At 53.9% G+C, this 19,560-nt stretch overlaps 1 protein-coding gene and 1 pseudogene across 2 annotated transcripts in view; both read right to left on the bottom strand.

Moving 5' to 3' along the window:
* Positions 1 to 5,224: 5,224 nt before the first annotated feature.
* On the bottom strand, positions 5,225 to 6,731 carry LOC130210078 (transforming growth factor beta activator LRRC32-like; annotated as a pseudogene).
* Positions 6,732 to 10,069: 3,338 nt separating this feature from the next.
* Positions 10,070 to 19,560, bottom strand: part of LOC130209266 (ectodysplasin-A-like) — a 10,105-nt gene continuing 614 nt past the window's right edge. The window contains exons 2-8 of one of the 2 annotated variants that reach the window (XM_056438822.1): positions 14,829 to 14,934; positions 13,485 to 13,523; positions 12,067 to 12,228; positions 10,908 to 10,942; positions 10,774 to 10,825; positions 10,522 to 10,652; positions 10,070 to 10,449 (exon numbers count right to left, since the gene is read on the bottom strand). In XM_056438822.1, the coding sequence (XP_056294797.1) occupies positions 10,189 to 10,449; positions 10,522 to 10,652; positions 10,774 to 10,825; positions 10,908 to 10,942; positions 12,067 to 12,228; positions 13,485 to 13,523; positions 14,829 to 14,934 (786 nt within the window). In that variant the 3' untranslated portion in view covers positions 10,070 to 10,188. The remainder of the gene's footprint in view (positions 10,450 to 10,521; positions 10,653 to 10,773; positions 10,826 to 10,907; positions 10,943 to 12,066; positions 12,229 to 13,484; positions 13,524 to 14,828; positions 14,935 to 19,560) is intronic. The other variant, XM_056438823.1, reaches the window with a different exon arrangement.

Genomic DNA, 19,560 nt, shown 5'->3' with positions numbered 1-19,560 from the left:
CTGCAGGTCAAGGTCACAGCTCCTGACCCACAGCGGGCGTCTCCATCCTGGTGGAAACCAATAACAACACAACCACGTTTTGAAGGAAGCTGAAGAAGGTGCAGGAGCATTGTAAATACATGAAACATAAAAGGAGAGCAGAACCGATGGCGGGATGGGTTTCCAGAGGAGGTGACACAACACTGCCTCTCGTATGACTCGCTGTGTGCAGCTTTGTGGCCCTGCCTTGGGCCACATTTGATGAAGATGAACTGACTCTGAGACACTTTGGCTCAACTGGGAGAGCAGTGATAGCTTCCAATACGCGCTCTGACAAGCTGCTGCCAACGTCTCCATGTCAGCGACTAAGGAGGAGAATCAGTGTCATTTGCTACTTGCATTCCGATGCTTTCACACCTAATCCTCTCCACACAGGCGTCTCTTCTTCCACTGCTCTGGGCTTGAACTTGTCAAGCTGCTACTTGAGCGTCCCTCCTGCTTGTGGGTGGGACAGACACCTCCACAGTTGCATTGCTCAAGAGCCAGTTGACAGGCATCCTGCTGCGCGTGGACACCACCCTCATTGGGCTCATCTCTGGTGGGGACGAGACCGCCTACAGGTGGGAGCAGGCACGTGCACAGACATTTTGGGGGGCAGGTGCTCAAACCCAAAAAAAGGGCACCCAATGCCAAAAAAAATTCTGACAGAGTTGAAGCATAAGCAGCATTACACTGAAGATGCAATACATCCTCGACCTGCATTTCCTCTGGGCAGCATCAGACTGCTAGCTTACATTTTCTTTATGAATAAAGATTAATTATTATATAGCAACACCAGTAGGCTACAAGCGTTCTGATTGGCTAATGGGTCGTCATACCAGCCATATTGCCCTACTCGCTGGTCTGATACGGATCTGTATTGCCTTCTTATGTCATTTTCAAAATGACCGATATTGATAGACATCAACAGACATCCCTCTGAACAATACCAGAGAGGCCTTATGATTTTTTTTTCAGTCTGGCCACGCAAATCCTAGACAAGCCCCTGTTAAATAGAACGGAATAAGAATTCACTCTCTCTCTCTTCTCTCTTCTCTCTCTCTCACTCTCTCTATTCAATAAACATACGTCAGTAAACAGCTGCAAGGCTTTGAAATCACGGATTTCGTGAGTTTTTGTTTGTTTATTTTTTTAGGAAACGTCGGACCAGTTGTGACGTCATGTTTTCAGCAGCGCTAATGTATTGGTTGATTTATCACAAAACAACGTCAGGGGAGAAACACCGTCATGACCTGTTGGTCTGATGCTGCGGGTCAGAGGAGAAGGAGGTGCAGCCGTTTGGTGGCGCGAGGAGACCTGCGCGGAGGAGGAAGTGGAGGAGGAGGAGGGAGGGGCGCGGCGGTGGGAGGAGGTGGGGGGGGGGAGCGCCGCGGAGCATGTCGGGGCGAAATTCTCAGATAAATGCCCCGTCGGATATTAAAACACATTTGGGGGGACTTGATGACAGAAAGAGTTACTTTTATTCTTAAATACTGATGAATGAAAAAATTGGGCTCCAGCAAAAAGGGCACTTTTCTCATCCAGGGCAAAAGGGCTGGTGCTTGAGCACCACTAGGGCTCTACCTGTGCACGTGCCTGGGTGGGAGACTGACCACCTGGTGACCTGGTGCAGCCAGAACAACCTGGAGCTCAACGCTCTAAAGACAGTGGAGATGGTTGTGGATTTCAGGAGGAATGCAGCCCCACCCGCCCCTCTCATCCTGTGTGACTCCCCCGTCGACGCTGTGGAGTCCTTCCGCTTCCTGGGCTCCATCATCACCCAGGACCTCAAGTGGGAGCTGAACATCGGCTCCATCACCAAGAAGGCCCAGCAGAGGATGTTCTTCCTGAGGCAGCTGAGGAAATTCAACCTGCCAGGGAGAATGATGGTACAATTCTACACGGCCATCGTTGAGTCCATCATCTTCTCCTCCATCACCGTCTGGCACCCTGCAGCCACAGCCAAAGACAAGTGCAGGCTGCAGAGCATCATCCGCTCGGCCGAGAGGGTTATCGGCTGCAATCTGCCTTCCTCCAGGTCCTGTTCACTTCCAGGTCACTGAAGCGGGCCAGAAAGATTGTCGCTGACCCCTCCCACCCTGGACACTCCTGTTCGAGTCCCTCCTCGGGAGGAGGCTGCGTCCATCATGACAAAGACCACCCGCCACACCAAAAGTTTTTCCGTCGGCAGTCGGGCTCATCAATGGAGCCCGGACTGACTGACTGTCACCCCCAGGACTACCACCTCTTCTTCCACCTTCCTCTCTCCTCCTTCTTCCCGCTCCTTCCTCCTCCTCCTCCTCCTCCTCCTCCCTCCTCCTTCTTCTTCCCTCCTCCACACACGTCACTTTAACATGCACTTTAACTTGAGGCCTCCTCCACACACATGCCACTTTATTTGCATGCACTTTAACTTAAACACACGCCACGCGTAACATACACTTTTAACTAAAACACACCACTTGAAGCACACACCCAAACACTTTCACATTATTTGTTGTCTTTCTGTCGTGTTGATTGTTGTTTGTTTGTCATGTCCAAATGTTGCACCTTCCACCAAAAAATGTAATTCCTAAAGTCTGTAAAACTGTAAACATGGCTTCTTTTCTGATTCTGATCTGACATGGGCGAGAGACGTGCTCGATGGAGCTGTGCCTCAGTTTTAAAAGGAGAGACAGGAAGGAAGAACAGGGAATCCTCATCATCCCCTCCCTCCCTTGAACCCTGAGCTGCTGTGTTACCCAATGTAATACAATCCATAGAATTCATTTACACCTCAACATGTCATTGAGCTTTTGCAGAACCTTCTTGTGTGTATGGCCTCCATCGGAGAGGCAAGTGGTCTCACTGGCACTCCATGGCAACTCAGTGGCACCTCACTGGCAACGTGCTGGCACCAGTGTGGCACCAGTGTCAGTGCTCCTCACAACCTCAGGCTCACTGGCCAGTACTCAGCACCTACTCAGTGGCACCTCAGTGGCACAGTGGTGGCACAGTGCACACCTCACAGACTTGGCTGTGTGTAATAGTTTTTAGACAGACTGTCATAGACATTTGCCTAATGTATTAATAATACTGTATTACTATATAATATTGTTTTGCTACTACTACGTTTCACTCGTATATTATATTGACACTTATATATATACTACTGTATACCAATATATAACACTTATACCATGATATGTATAATGTTTTACCTTGTCATATAATTATACCTCCTATAATTAATTCCTTTGACCATCATACTATTAGTCTATCCATAAAGACTGGCACTCAGTGACACTTGCCGGCAGTTGCCAGCAGATGCCGCATCAGTGACACTTGCAGCAGTTGCCAGCAAGGTGCTTCAGTCAGTCAAAAGTGCCACCACTAGTTAATCAAAAAGTGCCAGCGGACGGAGGGTCGGCCAGGCGCGTCTGCGGCATGTCTGCGCATTGACGAGTCTACGACGACTCAGTGACAAGCTTCACTGAAGTGCCCGGACAGCGGAATAAATCACTTTCATGATCACAGAATGGAGGAGCTGCGGTTTAGCTAGATAGATAGCTAAAATAGCTAGATACACAGATGGATATATATATATATATATATATATATATAATTAGTGTCTTTTTGTAGACACTTACTTACAATATGCGATAGTGCTGTACATTACTGCTGTACTATATTTAATATTGTTTTGCTTCTACTACGTTTCACTTCGTAATATATTGTAGCGACCCTGTGAAGTGGCTGTCAATCAAAGTGTGGCACCGTGCATGCTGGTCGAGGGGGCGTGCCTGTGATTGGCGGAGTAGAGGGGAGGCGGGGTTAACCTGTCGGAAAACGGGAGTTAAGGGTGGTTGACGGGAACCGTTGTTGTTGACTTTCGACCTGCTAAGTTGAGAGGAACACGCTGTATGTGTTGGTGGATGCCCAATAAAGGGAGGATTAATAACGTCGTCCCGTCTCCGTGTCATCAGTGCCTTAACGTCCGAGACGTTACAATATCATGGTATATAAGTGTAATAGATTACGAAGTGAAACGTAGTAGTAGCAAAACAATATTAAATATAGTACAGCAGTAATGTACAGCACTATCTTATTGCATATTGTCAGTAGGTGTCTACAAAAAGACACTAATTAATATATATATATATATTAATTAGTGTCTTTTTTATATATATATACACACACATCCATCTGTGTATCTAGCTATTTTAGCTATCTATCTATCTAGCTAAACCGCAGCTCCTCCATTTTGTGATCATGAAAGTGATTTATTCCGCTGTCCGGGCACTTCAGTGAAGCTTGTCACTAAATCGTCGCAGACTCGTCACTGCGGCCGACCCTCCGTCTGCTGGCACTTTTTGACTAGTAGTGGCACTTTTTAACTAGTAGTGGCACTTTTTGACTAGTAGTGGCATCTGCTGGCAACTGCTGGCAACTGCTGGCAAGTGCCGGCAAGTGCCACTGAGTAGCTGTGGCAACTACTGGCAAGTGCCACTGAGTGCCAGCGTCGCTAGGGGGATCTCGCCCCTACTGCTCCATCGAGGTCTTCCTCTGTGAACCCATCTGCACTGAGACTGCTCCTCACACGGCCACATCCCCATTTGGTGTGAATTAAGTTGTGCAACTAAAAACAGAAACTCACAATTCATTCACACTGAAGCTCCGTGATTTATTCAGCAGGTATAAAAAAGTGGGACTTGCCCTCTAACATGAAGCATATCCTGGTTAGTGGGCACAGCATGTGTATGTTATGTATTCAGCATATCTGTTGCCACATTCAACCTCGTATTTCATGACAGGCCAGAGTCACCGATACACACACACATGCAGAAAGTAACGGATCTTGTCTTGTGTGTGTGTGCACAAGCTCTCTTATTGGCGTTTTATTGAATTGTTTAGGGGTTCAGATTCTTTGTGCAAGGCCTCATAGGCGCAGGACAATTTGAGCCAACTACACCTCTAGTTGCACAATGAAGGACGGCAACACGATCGGCCTGATCAGCGATATGGATCACATCACCACATCAACACATTTTAATCACAACAGTCACAGCCGGCGACATTCACAATGTGCATCGAAACATGACAGAAAACCTCGAATGAGATGAGGATAGAATCGTGTTAAGATTTCACTGAATTCAAAAGTCACGCAAAATTAAAGTCAAAGTGATTTCAGTGTCTTTCTGTTGCTCTCCAGTTCTCCGTGTTGTCGTTAGCTTAATGCAACCCATGTGGCTGAGCCGCCCGCCGCAGTGGGAGCCGGCTGCGTGCAGCACAGCGTCCTGGTGAGGCCGATGAGCCCTGTTGACATGACGGCTGCAAACAACACGATGATGACCGCTGTTGCAACAGGAACTTCCTGTGCGTGAAACAAACACTTCCCCGAAGGCTTCCTCAGATACTCTGCCATCGCCATGTTTGAATCGCTTGTGAAGCAGACGGTGTCGTTGATATCGGGCAGCTTCATCTGCAGCTCAGCCAGCTGCTGGCACAACAGTTGAAACCATTTCCACTGATGTACATCAGACGAAGGCGCGGCGACAACGCGAGCAGCAGAGAACTGCTCAAAGACACCAGCTGGTTGTTCCTCATGTCTCTGTGAGAGGAGAGCAGCTCCTGCAGCTTGTTGGCCACGTCGAGCTGAGCGAGCTCCGAGCTGCTCGTGTTGCCGCGCGGCCAGCGGGGCGTTACCGGACAGGTTCAGAGACACCGAGGAGCTCTCCGGAAACGTGTTCGGCGGAAGCATTCTGATGTTGTTCTTAAGGTTGAGGTGCTTCAGGGTCCGGAGCCGGACGATGGCCACACAGGTGAGATCTCCCCCTGCGCTGAGGGGTCCGCACGGCGTTGTCCTGGAGGTTCAGCGTCTCGATGCGTGAGAGGAACCGAGGAGCGATGTGTGCCAGGCCGTTACCCTGCAGGCTCAGGTACTTCAAGGAGGGAAAGAGCAGCTGCCGACGGGGTCAGGACACATCGTCGGGTCTGATGTCCCAGCTGATGTTTTGCAAACAGTTGAAACTCAAATTCAGAGTTTGTAATGACGTCAGACGGCCCAGTCTCCAGAGGGAACGAGCTGAAGTGGTTGTAGCTCAGGTCGATGTGCAGCAGTGGCATCCGCCTACAGTTGGAGTGCAGGTGGTTTTTTGTCTCGGTGTTCTCACTCATAATCTCCCCATATAGAGCATTGGCCTCGGATACCATCGACGCCTCGGAATTTAAGGCACCAACCAAATTATTCTGTAAATGCAGAAACCTCAAACGGTTCATTTTGGGAACGATGGGGAAGTCGAGGAGTTTGTTGTGACTCAGATCAAGAACCTCCAGCCTGTATAGCTGGAGGTTCTTGATCTGTGCTCAAATTACAAATTTGTCTGGGAGTGCTTTACAATCTGTACACATAGACATCCCTGCCCCAAAACCTCACATCGGACCAGGAAAAACTCCCAAATAACCCTTCAGGGGGAAAAAAAGGGAAGAAACCTTCAGGAGAGAACAGAGGAGGATCCTCTAACCCTAACAATAGATGTCATGTGCCCCTTGGTGAATTTAGTTGATGCTAAGCTAAGCTAAGCTAAGCACCCGCTGGCTGTAGCTTTATGTTACATTAGAGTGGCATCATCTCCCTCGTGTATTTACATATGGATGAAGGCTTCATCTTCATGAGTCCCTCAGATGCTGAGGTCACGCATCAGTTGACCCCCGCCCCATACAGCGGTCAGCATGAGGCCCCCATGAGGAGCCGTGGATCCTCTCAGGTGGCCTCCCAGAGAAGCTGGAGCTTAAAGACACGAGACAGACGAGGCTTCCAGACAGAACACGAGACATTTTAATCCATCAATCAACTGCATTTACAAAAGTATATCCTTTTATATACAATATGTACAGAGACGTGTAAACAACCATCACATGGATCCTCCACCAGGAGGGAGAGGGACCTCTGTGTGTGTTACCGGGGGTAACGGGGCCAACAGGGCCAACGTGGGTAACGGGGCCAACGTGGGGCCAATGGGGGTAACAGGGCCAACATGGGTAACGGGGCCAACGGGGGTAACGTGGCCAACGGGGCCAATGGGGGTAACAGGGACAACGTGGCCAACGTGGGTAACAGGGCCAACGGGGCCAACGTGGGGCCAACGGGGGTAACGGGGCCAACGTGGCCAACGGGGCCAACGGGGCTTCAGGCGCTCGTTAAACAGGCTCAAAATGTTTACATCATTAAATAATCAAAAGGGACGGAACACAAAGTGGAAGAACATGTTGAGCATCTGGCTGCAGCAACCAGATCCTCCTCATCTGGATATGAAGTATCCTGGAGACACCACGCCACTGGGAGGGGGAGGAGCCACCCAGGGCAACACGGGGGAGGGGGGGAAACATGAGGAACATGGGCAACACGGGGGAGGGGGGAAACATGAGGAACATGGGCAACACGGGAGGAAACATGAGGAACATGGGCAACACGGGGAGGAACATGAGGAACATGGGCAACACGGGAGGGAAACATGAGGAACATGGGCAACACGGGAGGGGAAACATGAGGAACACATCGGGAGGAAACATGGGAACATGGACACGGGAGGAAACATGAGGAACATGGGCAACACGGGGAGGGGGAACATGGGAACATGGGCAACACGGAGGGGAAACATGAGGAACATGGGCAACACGGGGGAGGGGGAACATGAGGAACATGGGCAACACGGGGAGGGGGAACATGAGGAACATGGGCAACACGGGCGTGAGGAACATGGGCAACACGGGAGGAAACATGAGGAACATGGGCAACACGGGAGGGGGAACATGAGGAACATGGGCAACACGGGAGGGGAAACATGAGGAACATGGGCAACACGGGGGAGGGGGGGAAACATGAGGAACATGAGCAACACGGGGGAGGGGGGGAAACATGAGGAACATGGGCAACACGGGAGGGGGAAACATGAGGAACATGGGCAACACGGGAGGGGGAACATGAGGAACATGGGCAACACGGGGGAGGGGAAACATGAGGAACATGGGCAACACGGGGGAGGGGGGAAACATGAGGAACATGGGCAACAGGAGGGGGGGAAACATGAGGAACATGGGCAACATGGGAGGGGAAACATGAGGAACATGGGCAACACGGGAGGGGAACATGAGGAACATGGGCAACACGGGAGGGGAAACATGGGAACATGGAGAACATGGGCAACACGGGGGGAACATGAGGAACATGGGCAACACGGGGGAGGGGGGGGGACATGAGGAACATGGGCAACACGGGCGGGGGAAACATGAGGAACATGGGCAACACGGGAGGGGAAACATGAGGAACATGGGGAAGGGGGGAAACATGAGGAACATGGGCAACACGGGAGGGGAAACATGAGGAACATGGGCAACACGGGAGGGGGAAACATGAGGAACATGAACATGGGCAACACGGGGAGGAACATGAGGAACATGGGCAACACATGAGGAACATGGGCAACACGGGGGAGGGGGGGGAACATGAGGAACATGGGCAACACGGGGGAGGGGAACATGAGGAACATGGGCAACACGGGGGAGGGGGGGAACATGAGGAACATGGGCAACACGGGGGAGGGGGGGAAACATGAGGAACATGGGCAACACGGGGGAGGAAACATGAGGAACATGGGCAACACGGGAGGGGGAGGAACATGAGGAACATGGGCAACAGGGGGGAGGGGGGAAACGTGAGGAACATGGGCAACACGGGGAGGGGAACATGAGGAACATGGGCAACACGGGAGGGGAAACATGAGGAACATGGGCAACATGGGGAGGGAAACATGAGGAACATGGGCAACATGGGGAGGGGAAACATGGGAACATGGGGAGGGGGAACATGAGGAACATGGGGAGGGGAACATGAGGAACATGGGCAACATGGGGAGGGGGAAACATGAGGAACATGGGCAACATGGGGAGGGGGCAACATGAGGAACATGGGCAACATGGGGAGGGGGAAACATGAGGAACATGGGCAACATGGGGGAACATGAGGAACATGGGCAACATGGGGAGGGGAACATGAGGAACATGGGGGGGGGAAACATGGGCAACATGGGGAGGGGGGAAACATGAGGAACATGGGCAACACGAGGGGGGGAAACATGAGGAACATGGGCAACATGGGGGCACAAGGGAAACATGAGGAACATGGGCAACACGGGGGAGGGGGGGAAACATGAGGAACATGGGCAACACGGGGGAGGGGGGGAAACATGAGGAACATGGGCAACACGGGGGAGGGGGGGAAACATGAGGAACATGGGCAACACGGGGGGAAACATGAGGAACATGGGCAACACGGGAGGGGAAACATGAGGAACATGGGCAACACGGGGAGGGGGAACATGGGCAACACGGGAGGGGGAAACATGAGGAACATGGGCAACAGGGGGGAGGGGGGGAACATGAGGAACATGGGCAACATGGGGAGGGGAACATGAGGAACATGGGAGGGGAAACATGAGGAACATGGGCAACATGGGGGAGGGGGGAAACATGAGGAACATGGGCAATATGGGGGAGGGGGGAAACATGAGGAACATGGGCAACATGGGGGAGGGGGGAAACATGAGGAACATGGGCAACATGGGGGAACATGGGAAACATGAGGAACATGGGCAACATGGGGGAACATGAGGAACATGGGCAACATGGGGGAGGGGGGGAACATGGGCAACATGGGGAACATGGGAACATGGGCAACATGGGGAGGGGAACATGAGGAACATGGGCACATGGGCAACATGGGGGGGGAACATGAGGAACATGGGCAACATGGGGAGGGAAACATGAGGAACATGGGCAACATGGGGGAACATGAGGAACATGGGCAACATGGGGGAGGGGGGGAACATGAGGAACATGGGCAACACGGAGGGGGGAAACATGAGGAACATGGGCAACATGGGGGAGGGGGGGAACATGAGGAACATGGGCAACATGGGGGAGTGGGGGAACATGAGGAACATGGGCAACATGGGGAGGAACATGGGCAACATGGGGGAGGAACATGGGCAACACGGCGGAGGGGGGGAACATGAGGAACATGGGCAACACGGGGGAGGGGGGGAAACATGAGGAACATGGGCAACACGGGGGAGGGGGGAAACATGAGGAACATGGGCAACACGGGGCATTTGATGGCAGGCGCTGCAGTGATCAGTTCTGTCCAGCAGAGGGCGCCTCTCCCAGCCGGACGCTGCCCAGGAAGGTGGTGTGGTTGGTCATGCTGATGAGCGTGTCCTCGTACACGATGCGGATGGAGATCCTCTGGCCGGCGCGCAGCAGGCTGACCCCGGCCGTGTAGCACGTGTTGAACTTGCGCTGGCCGGCCTCGATGCTGCAGGTGCAGCGCAGGAAGGGGGTGGAGTCCACCATCACCTCGTAGCTGGCGATGTCGGTGAAGTTGAGGTAGTACACCTGGGGACACACCACAGGGTCTGAGAGGGCGTCTCCCCACCGACCCAGCAGAGGACCGAGCGGCGTACTCACTTCTACCTGGCTATAGATGAAGTAGACCCCGTCCAGCAGCACCTCCAGCTCCCCGGAGCGCGAGTGCATCTTAAACACGCGGTGGTGGATGGACACCATCTTCCAGTTCCTCAGGATGCCTTCAGACAGATCTGAGCCACAAACAACAGTCAACAAACAACAGCAAACAAACTCATAGACACAGGTACACGGTAAACAACAGCTGTTGTTGACGGAGGTCACATAACATCAGCTCATTGGGGTCCGTCCCACCTTCTCTCACTTGGATGGTGGTCTCCTGGCCTTGGAGATGGACCACTGCCGGCTGAGGAACAACAACAACAACAACATGAGTGAGTCAGTCAACAAGACACCGCTGGTCATCCGTCTTCAATCACAAGCTCTACCTGGAATTCTTTGGTTTTGGTCTTATCGGGAACACCTGGAACGATAAGGGAGAGAGTCAAGAGACATGAGGACACGAGACATGAGGACATAAGACATGAGGACATAAGACATGAGGGATGAGACATGAGGACATAAGACATGAGGATACGAGACATGAGGACATGAGACATGAGGACATGAGGATACGAGACATGAGGACATGAGGGATGAGGCATGAGGACATGAGGATACGAGACATGAGGACATAAGACATGAGGGATGAGACATGAGGACATGAGGGATGAGACATGAGGACACGAGACATGAGGATACGAGACATGAGGACAGGAGGGATTAGACATGAGGACATAAGACATGAGGACATAAGACATGAGGATACGAGACATGAGGGATGAGACATGAGGGATGAGACATGAGGACATAAGACATGAGGACATGAGGGATGAGACATGAGGACATGAGGACATGAGACATGAGGGATGAGACATGAGGACATAAGACATGAGGACACGAGACATGAGGGATGAGACATGAGGACATAAGACATGAGGATACGAGACATGAGACATGAGGACATAAGACATGAGGACACGAGACATGAGGATACGAGGCATGAGGACATAATACATGAGGGATGAGACATGAGGACACGAGACATGAGGACACAAGACATGAGGACATGAGACATAAGGCATGAGGGCAAAAGGACACGAGGCATATGACATGAGGGCAAAAGGACACGAGGCATATGACATGAGGGCATGAGGACACGAGGCATATGACATGAGGGCATGAGGACACGAGTCATGAGGGCAAAAGGACACGAAACATGAGGATATGAGACATGAGGACACGAGACATGAGGACACAAGACATGAGGCCCCAGGCCTCTGGCCCCCAGGCCTCTGGCCCCCAGGCCTCTGGTTCCAGGCCTCTGGTTACAGGCCTTTGATTCCAGGCCTCTGGTTCCAGGCCTCTGGCCCCCAGGCCTCTGGTTACAGGCCTTTGATTCCAGGCCTTTGATTCCAGGCCTCTGGCCCCCAGGCCTCTGGTTCCAGGCCTCTTGTCCCCAGGCCTCTGGTTCCAGGCCTCTGGTTCCAGGCCTCTGGCCCCCAGGCCTGGCTCTTATCGCGTTATTTATATTTTAAGTTGTAATACCTGCTGGACCTGGAGTGCCCGGAGGCCCCTGTGGCCCAGGGGGTCCTGCAGGCCCCACAGCGTTGCTTCCTGGAATACCGGGGATTCCAGGGATGCCCGGTGGCCCCTGTGGGCCAGGGGGACCAGGGGGACCAGGGGGCCCCGGCACAGACCGCTTCCTCCCTGTGAAGAGAGCTCAATGGTAAACACAGAGCACTGAGCAGGTGAGTCGGATCATAGAGCTGCACATGTGCAGAGCAGCTGCTCAGGGCCGAGACCTAGAGGAGCACAGGAAGCATCCTGTAACATGATGCTACAGGACGCTACAGGACGCTACAGGGCGCTAGAGGATGCTACAGGACGCTACAGGGCGCTACAGGATGCTACAGGACGCTACAGGAGAGTACAAGATGCTACAGGACGCTACAGGGCGCTACATGATGCTACAGGACGCTACAGGAGAGTACAAGATGCTACAGGACGCTACAGGAGAGTACAAGATGCTACAGGACGCTACAGGAGAGTACAAGATGCTACAGGACGCTACAGGAGAGTACAAGATGCTACAGGACGCTACAGGAGAGTACAAGATGCTACAGGACGCTACAGGGTGCTAGAGGGCGCTAGAGGACGCTACAGGATGCTACAGGGCGCTACAGGATGCTACAGGACGTTAGAGGACGCTACAGGACGCTACAGGGTGCTAGAGGACGCTACAGGACGTTAGAGGACGCTACAGGGCGCTACAGGGCGCTACAGGACGCTACAGGACGCTAGAGGACGCTACAGGACGCTACAGGGCGCTAGAGGACGCTACAGGGCGCTACAGGGCGCTAGAGGACGCTACAGGACGCTACAGGGCGCTACAGGACGTTAGAGGACGCTACAGGACGCTACAGGACGCTACAGGGCCGTACATGATGCTACAGGACGCTAGAGGATGCTACAGGTTGCTACAGGACGCTACAGGATGCTAGAAGATGCTACAGGACGCTAGAGGACGCTACAGGATGCTACAGGATGCTAGAAGATGCTACAGGGCGCTACAGGACGCTACATGATGCTACAGGACGCTAGAGGATGCTACAGGACGCTACAAGATGCTACAGGATGCTACAGGGCGCTACAGGACGCTACAGGATGCTACAGGACGCTACAGGATGCTACAGGATGCTAGAAGATGCTACAGGACGCTAGAGGATGCTACAGGGCGCTACAGGATGCTACATGACGCTACATGATGCTACAGGACGCTAGAGGATGCTACAGGGCGCTACAGGACGCTACAGGACGCTAGAAGATGCTACAGGACGCTAGAGGATGCTACAGGGCGCTACAGGATGCTACAGGATGCTACATGATGCTAGAAGATGCTACAGGACGCTAGAGGATGCTACAGGGCGCTACAGGACGCTACAGGAAGGAGGAAGCAGGCTCACCTTTCTTCTTCTCTCTCCTCCTTTCCCTCCCAGTGGATTCTGTAGGAACAAAGCAGTGGGATGAAGCTGGTCTCCTCTAGTGCACCTCCTCCTCTGAGGGCTGTGTGGTTGCACCTCCTCTGGATCAACAAGTGCCTGAAGCCTCCACGGCCGTGGACCTGGAGACCATCATTAGAGACACTGCAGCTGCCAACAGCCTCTCAATGAAGCCCAGATGGAGAATGCAGATGAAAGTGTGTGTGTGCGTCTCCCCTTGACAACCATGTGTGTGTATATGTATATATGTATGTATGTGTATATATGTGTATGTGTGTGTATGTGTGAATGTGTACACACACACATACACACGTGCAAACACAACACACACACACACATCTAAGGCTGAGATTACAAAAGCTTTTGTCTGCGCTGAGCAGAGAGCTGGGAATGATTAGTGAGGGACTGATTTATGTAGAAAGTCTCAAGGTGAGTTTTTTCTTCTAATTTAAACACAATCACCCCCCCCCCCCCCAGTATTCAGTGTCATGCCACAGACGTTGGAATGCCTTGTGATCATGCTGCACTTGTTCCACTCAGACATCAAACTTCAAAGCCTCGTTTTATTTGCATCGCTCACATTCTAAACACAAACTGCCTGGCGCTGCTCCTATGGCCATGTGTTCTCTCATTGATGATGATGAAAACACTTGGAACACTTGAAAGCCACCACGTCTCAGATGATGGCCTCTCTCAGGCCTTCCTAGAGACCACTGCAGGGCCATGAAGAGGTCTGGGTTGTTCTCCAGCCGGCCTGAACTTCTCCTTCTGCATATTTGATGGACAGTAGAGATATTTCGGGGGCCTGATATTATTCCGAGACGGTGAAATCAACACGGGCTTCGATGTCTGGTTCAAATTGGTGAAACCCTCCCGAGCTCCATATTGTGCTCGTTTGCTGTCCAAGTAATAATCACTGCCAGGCCATTTAATCCTTTGCTCTATAAACTCTGTAACATTATGCGGTGGAGCCGCTTTGTTAAGCACAAAGCTTTAAAAGAGTCAAACCAGAAAACGCTTTTCAAAACCTAAAAACCTGAAGACCCCGAAGGCTTTTCACACCGACCAAGAGACTCACAAGTACAGCCCACCAGACCCGGACCAGACCCGGACCAGACCCGGACCAGACGGTGCAGGTGCACCAGAAAACAAAGACAAGTCATTCGGGGACCGAGGAGAGACAATAAACCACCACGGTATCAAGGTCTAAGGAAGACCTGAACCAGACCCCGTCCTGTACCGAGGTCTAAGGAAGACCTGAACCAGACCCCGTCCTGGTTCAGGTGAAGGACCTGACGTAGTACTGACTTATGAGGAATCCCAACGAACCCGTTTCTGGCGGCCTCCCCGGACTCCTCTTGGCCCGCTGCGTGGCGCCCCCTCGGTGGTCCTCGGCGTGTCGGTGGAGCCTCTCCTGGAGACAAAGGAACAAGGTGAGCATGGGAACTCAAGGAGGGCCACTTGCTGCACACAGCGAGCCTCTCCTCCCAACACGGACACCGCGTATTGATTCTGTGGGTCAGACAAAAGGAAGGAGTGAGACACGCATTCACCGGCGAAACCCAAGTTACAAGTGGCCGTTTCTGTTGTGGGGTGATAATGTTTGCACAGAGACAACTTGGGTCAGTTGAAAAGAGGAGAGCCGAGCCATTGTCTGCCGTCGGGGCTGCAACACATCCTGTAACCCAAGTCACCTTTGTCTGCTTCCTGCCGGTTGAGACCTCGACAAGAGGCTCTAAAAGTCACCTTTTGTACAAAAGGAGGACGTGAATCACGTTAATCTGAGAGCAGGACCCATTCATGGGGCACCTGGTCTCAGCCTATTCAGCGGGAGATGAATAAGTCAAAAAAAGAAAAGGATCTGAGCTCATCCCTAAAACAGGAACGGCTCTGCTAGCGGCGGGGTGTTCCCATGGGGGGGCTCACCGCACGCCTGTGTTGTGGCCGGCCTACATTCACATGAACTCTGTGGGGCGCGCTGACCCGGCGCTGACCCCGCCGCGGCCCGCCGGAGACCAGCGGGACCAGCAGATCGGTGAGAGCAGCCGTTTGTCAGCACATCCTTGGAGGAGACCCAGAACCCGACAGACAAAGAAAAGTCCACGTTGGAAACACAACAGAAACCACCCCGAGCCTTCGGTCACACTTTGGAGTGTCAGCATGAATAATGGTGCGAGTGTGAGGCCGCGGGCGCCGACAGCCGCCGACAGACGACCAGACACGGGGAATTGTGCCGGACTGCTTGGAGTTCGGTTGGAGAACTGCAGGATCAAAAGATAATAAATAACGTTGGCTCATGTCTCCGTTGGGCCCGAGTCAGACGATCTCCCTGACAGACACTCTGACCTCCCTCCTTCATGGGGCTCATCCCAGTTGGGCACAAGCCGTGAGGCTCAAATAAACATCGTGGTTATGTTCACTTCAAACCCGGCGGCGAGAAATCTCCGGCAGAGAGCCGTGAACTCCCGGTGCCTCGTGTGGTTTCCAGGCAGAGCCACGGGAACACCAGGAGAAGACAGGAAGGGTTGTGTTTCCAGTTTCTTCTGCTAGACCTCGTCTCAGATGTGGGACCCCCCCATGGTCAGGGAGGAGCGCTATCATGTCCAACACTCTGACCAGCTCTGAGCGCGGCAGGCTAGGCGTTGGAGGCTGGGCGTTGGGGCTAGGCGTTGGGGGCTAGGCGTTGGGGGCTAGGCGTTGGGGCTAGGCGTTGAGGCTAGGCGTTGGGGCTAGGCGTTGGGGCCAGGCGTGGCTGCGTTGGGGCAGGCGTTGGGGCCAGGCGTTGGGGCTGGCGTTGGGGGCTGGGGCAGGCGTTGGGGCCAGGCGTTGGGGGCTGGCGTTGGGGCTAGGCGTTGGGGCTAGGCGTTGGGGCCGTTGGGGCTGGCGTTGGGGCCAGGCGTTGGGGCTGGCGTTGGGGCTAGCGTTGGGGCTAAGCGTTGGGGCCAGGCGTTGGGGGCCAGGCGTTGGGGCCAAGCGTTGGGGCCAAGCGTTGGGGCTGGCGTGGGGGGCTAGGCGTTGGGGCTAGGCGTTGGGGCTAGGCGTTGGGGCTAGGCGTTGGGGCTAGGCGTTGAGGCCAGGCTGAGGCGCGTTGGGGCTAGGCGTTGGGGCTAGGCGTTGGGGGCTAGGCGTTGGGGCTAGGCGTTGGGGCTAGGCGTTGGGGGCTAGGCGTTGGGGCTAGGCGTTGGGGGCTAGGCGTTGGGGCTAGGCGTTGGGGCTAGGCGTTGGGGCTAGGCGTTGGGGCTAGGCGTTGGGCGGCGTTGGGGCTAAGCGTTGGAGCTGGCGTTGGGGGTGCTGGCGGCTCCTTTGGTGAACAGGTGTCTCCACATGGCGTATCGGGGCTTCTCCCTCTAAGGATTGTGGGTGCATGTTCTACGTTCCTCTGTTCAGACAAACATGAGTTACGCTCCACAGCGTGACTCTCAGAAGAGGAAGTGATGATGGTTTGTTTGCTTCATTTCACTTCATGACAACATTCACAGCCTCGTGGCCTTCAAAGCAACGCGGCTTACAGTAAATCAGGAGGACAACGTGTTGGTATGTCTGCCGAGTGCCAACTGTTGAGTCACGCCTCCTCTGGTGCTCAGGGGAAAGGCTTTAATGAGGCCTCAGAGCTTCAAAGCGTGGGAGTGCGGCTGCACTTGGACCCCCGCTGCTGCGCGAGGATGTGACTCACTGCAGCCCCCAGGATGAAGCTCCGGGACCTCAGACCGCTCTGACCTCAGGGCCGCTCTGGCCTCAGGGCCGCTCTGACCTCAGACCGCTCTGACCTCAGGGCCGCTCTGACCTCAGGGCCGCTCTGACCTCAGGGCGGCTCTGACCTCAGGGCGGCTCTGACCTCAGACCGCTCTGACCTCAGACCGCTCTGACCTCAGGGCGGCTCTGACCTCAGACCGCTCTGACCTCAGACCGCTCTGACCTCAGACCGCTCTGACCTCAGGGCCGCTCTGACCTCAGACCGCTCTGACCTCAGGGCCGCTCTGACCTCAGGGCGGCTCTGACCTCAGGGCGGCTCTGACCTCAGACCGCTCTGACCTCAGGGCGGCTCTGACCTCAGGGCGGCTCTGACCTCAGGGCCGCTCTGACCTCAGGGCCGCTCTGACCTCAGGGCGGCTCTGACCTCCTCCGGCCTCAGACCTCCTCCGGTCACCGTTACAGGAGAAGTGGGCCGGCCCACCCGGGCCCCCGGAGCCGAGGACCTCGTGTCCCATCAAACTGACTTTTTTTAATAGCCGCTAAGTAGACTCCAGATGTTTCAGCATCTGTTCTCCGAGGGACTTTGAAGGCAAACATCAGAGGAGAACATTATTTCATATAATGGTTATAAGAAAAATGTTAGTCTGAAGAATAAAACGCTATCAGAGCCAACGCCATTAAATACCCCGGCCTTTACGACGTGCCACTCGGGTCAGGTGAGCGAGGGGCGAGCAACACTTGCTCTCATGCGGGAACGCCCCGCTTCACACCTGGGACCTCCGCCGCTCTGCAGGACAGATGGGCTGCACTGCCTTGCTCAAGGGCAGACCGGGACTGCTGAGCGCCAGACTGGCTCAGCAGGAGCTACAAGCTGGGTTTGGAGAGTGAGAAGGGTCATCTCTGACCTCTGCTCCTCCTCTCTGCTCCTCCTCTCTGCTCCTCCTCTCTATTCCTCCTCTCTGCTCCGCCTCTCTATTCCTCCTCTCTGCTCCGCCTCTCTATTCCTCCTCTCTGCGCCTCCTCTCTGCTCCTCCTCTCTATTCCTCCTCTCTGCTCCTCCTCTCTATTCCTCCTCTCTGCTCCGCCTCTCTGCTCCGCCTCTCTGCTCCTCCTCTCTATTCCTCCTCTCTGCTCCTCCTCTCTATTCCTCCTCTCTCCTCCTCCTCTCTGCTCCGGCTCTCTATTCCTCCTCTCTATTTCTCCTCTCTGCTCCTCCTCTCTGCTCCTCCTCTCTGCTCCATGTTAACTCATGAGTCCAGCAGGAGGAACACAAGGAGACGCTGACAGACACTCCTGGAGGAGGAACACACTAGAACATTACGGGATCCACAATAGAAGTTCAGAATAGACACAGGAGGAGTTTCCATGAAGCGATCCCGACGCACGAGAAGATCCAACATCCAGACGAAGTCTTTCATCTTTTAGAAGTTATTCCTCCGCTAAACAAACCGAGTTTGACGTGACGCTGAGCAGACGGCTGAAAACTAAATAAAACACTAATTGGTGCACAGAGCCGCTGTTAGGAGAGGGAGAGGAAGACGAGGGCGGCCCACAGCGGTCACGCTTCACGCTCCTGACAGGAGCCTCTGATGAAGACGTGTGTGATGAAGACGTGTGTGATGAAGACGTGTGTGAAAAGTCTAACAAACAACTTGTAGCTCAACAAGAGAGATTCTTCAAAGGAAATGCCAGAGCGCTAACGCGTGCGGCGGCGGCGTGCCGGGGCCACATGCTCCCGTTGCCGTGTAAACGCCGGCTGTGTAATCAGAGTTGTTTGGAGCATGTGGCCCTGAGTGGAGGCAGCTGCACCCTTCACCTCGCGGAGCGCCCCATCTGGATCCACTACAGACCCCCCCCAACGGGGACCCACTGAGGACCCAGAGACCACTACGGCCGGCTCCCAACCAGCAGAAGGCAACACCAGCAGGTGGCCTGTGGTCCTCAGGCCCCGCCCCCAGCTGACTGCCGGACCGGCCAATGCCCCCCACGGAGGACCTTCAGAGGACCTTCAGAGGACCTTCAGGAGACCTTCACGGAGGACCTTCAGAGGACCTTCAGAGGACCTTCACGGAGGACCTTCGCTGCCACTAGAGGACCACTTGTGAGAGTCCTGCTGCATCGACATCGGCCCTTGGGCTCTGCACCTGCTGCTGGTCCCGTTCAGGTCCCCCACATGATGAGCTGCTCTTCATCATCCAGTCACAATGTGGCCATGATGAACTCCTCTTCATCATTCAGTAACGAAGTGGCCATGATGAGCTCCTCTTCATCATTCAGTCACAATGTGGCCATGATGAGCTCCTCTTCATCATTCAGTCACAATGTGGCCATGATGAGCTCCTCTTCA

Source organism: Pseudoliparis swirei, chromosome 19 (assembly GCF_029220125.1).
Source record: "Pseudoliparis swirei isolate HS2019 ecotype Mariana Trench chromosome 19, NWPU_hadal_v1, whole genome shotgun sequence".
In the NCBI taxonomy this organism is placed as follows: Eukaryota; Metazoa; Chordata; class Actinopteri; order Perciformes; family Liparidae; genus Pseudoliparis; species Pseudoliparis swirei.
The sequence above is the reverse complement of the archived record's forward strand: the minus strand, read 5'-3'. Positions and strand labels throughout refer to the sequence as shown.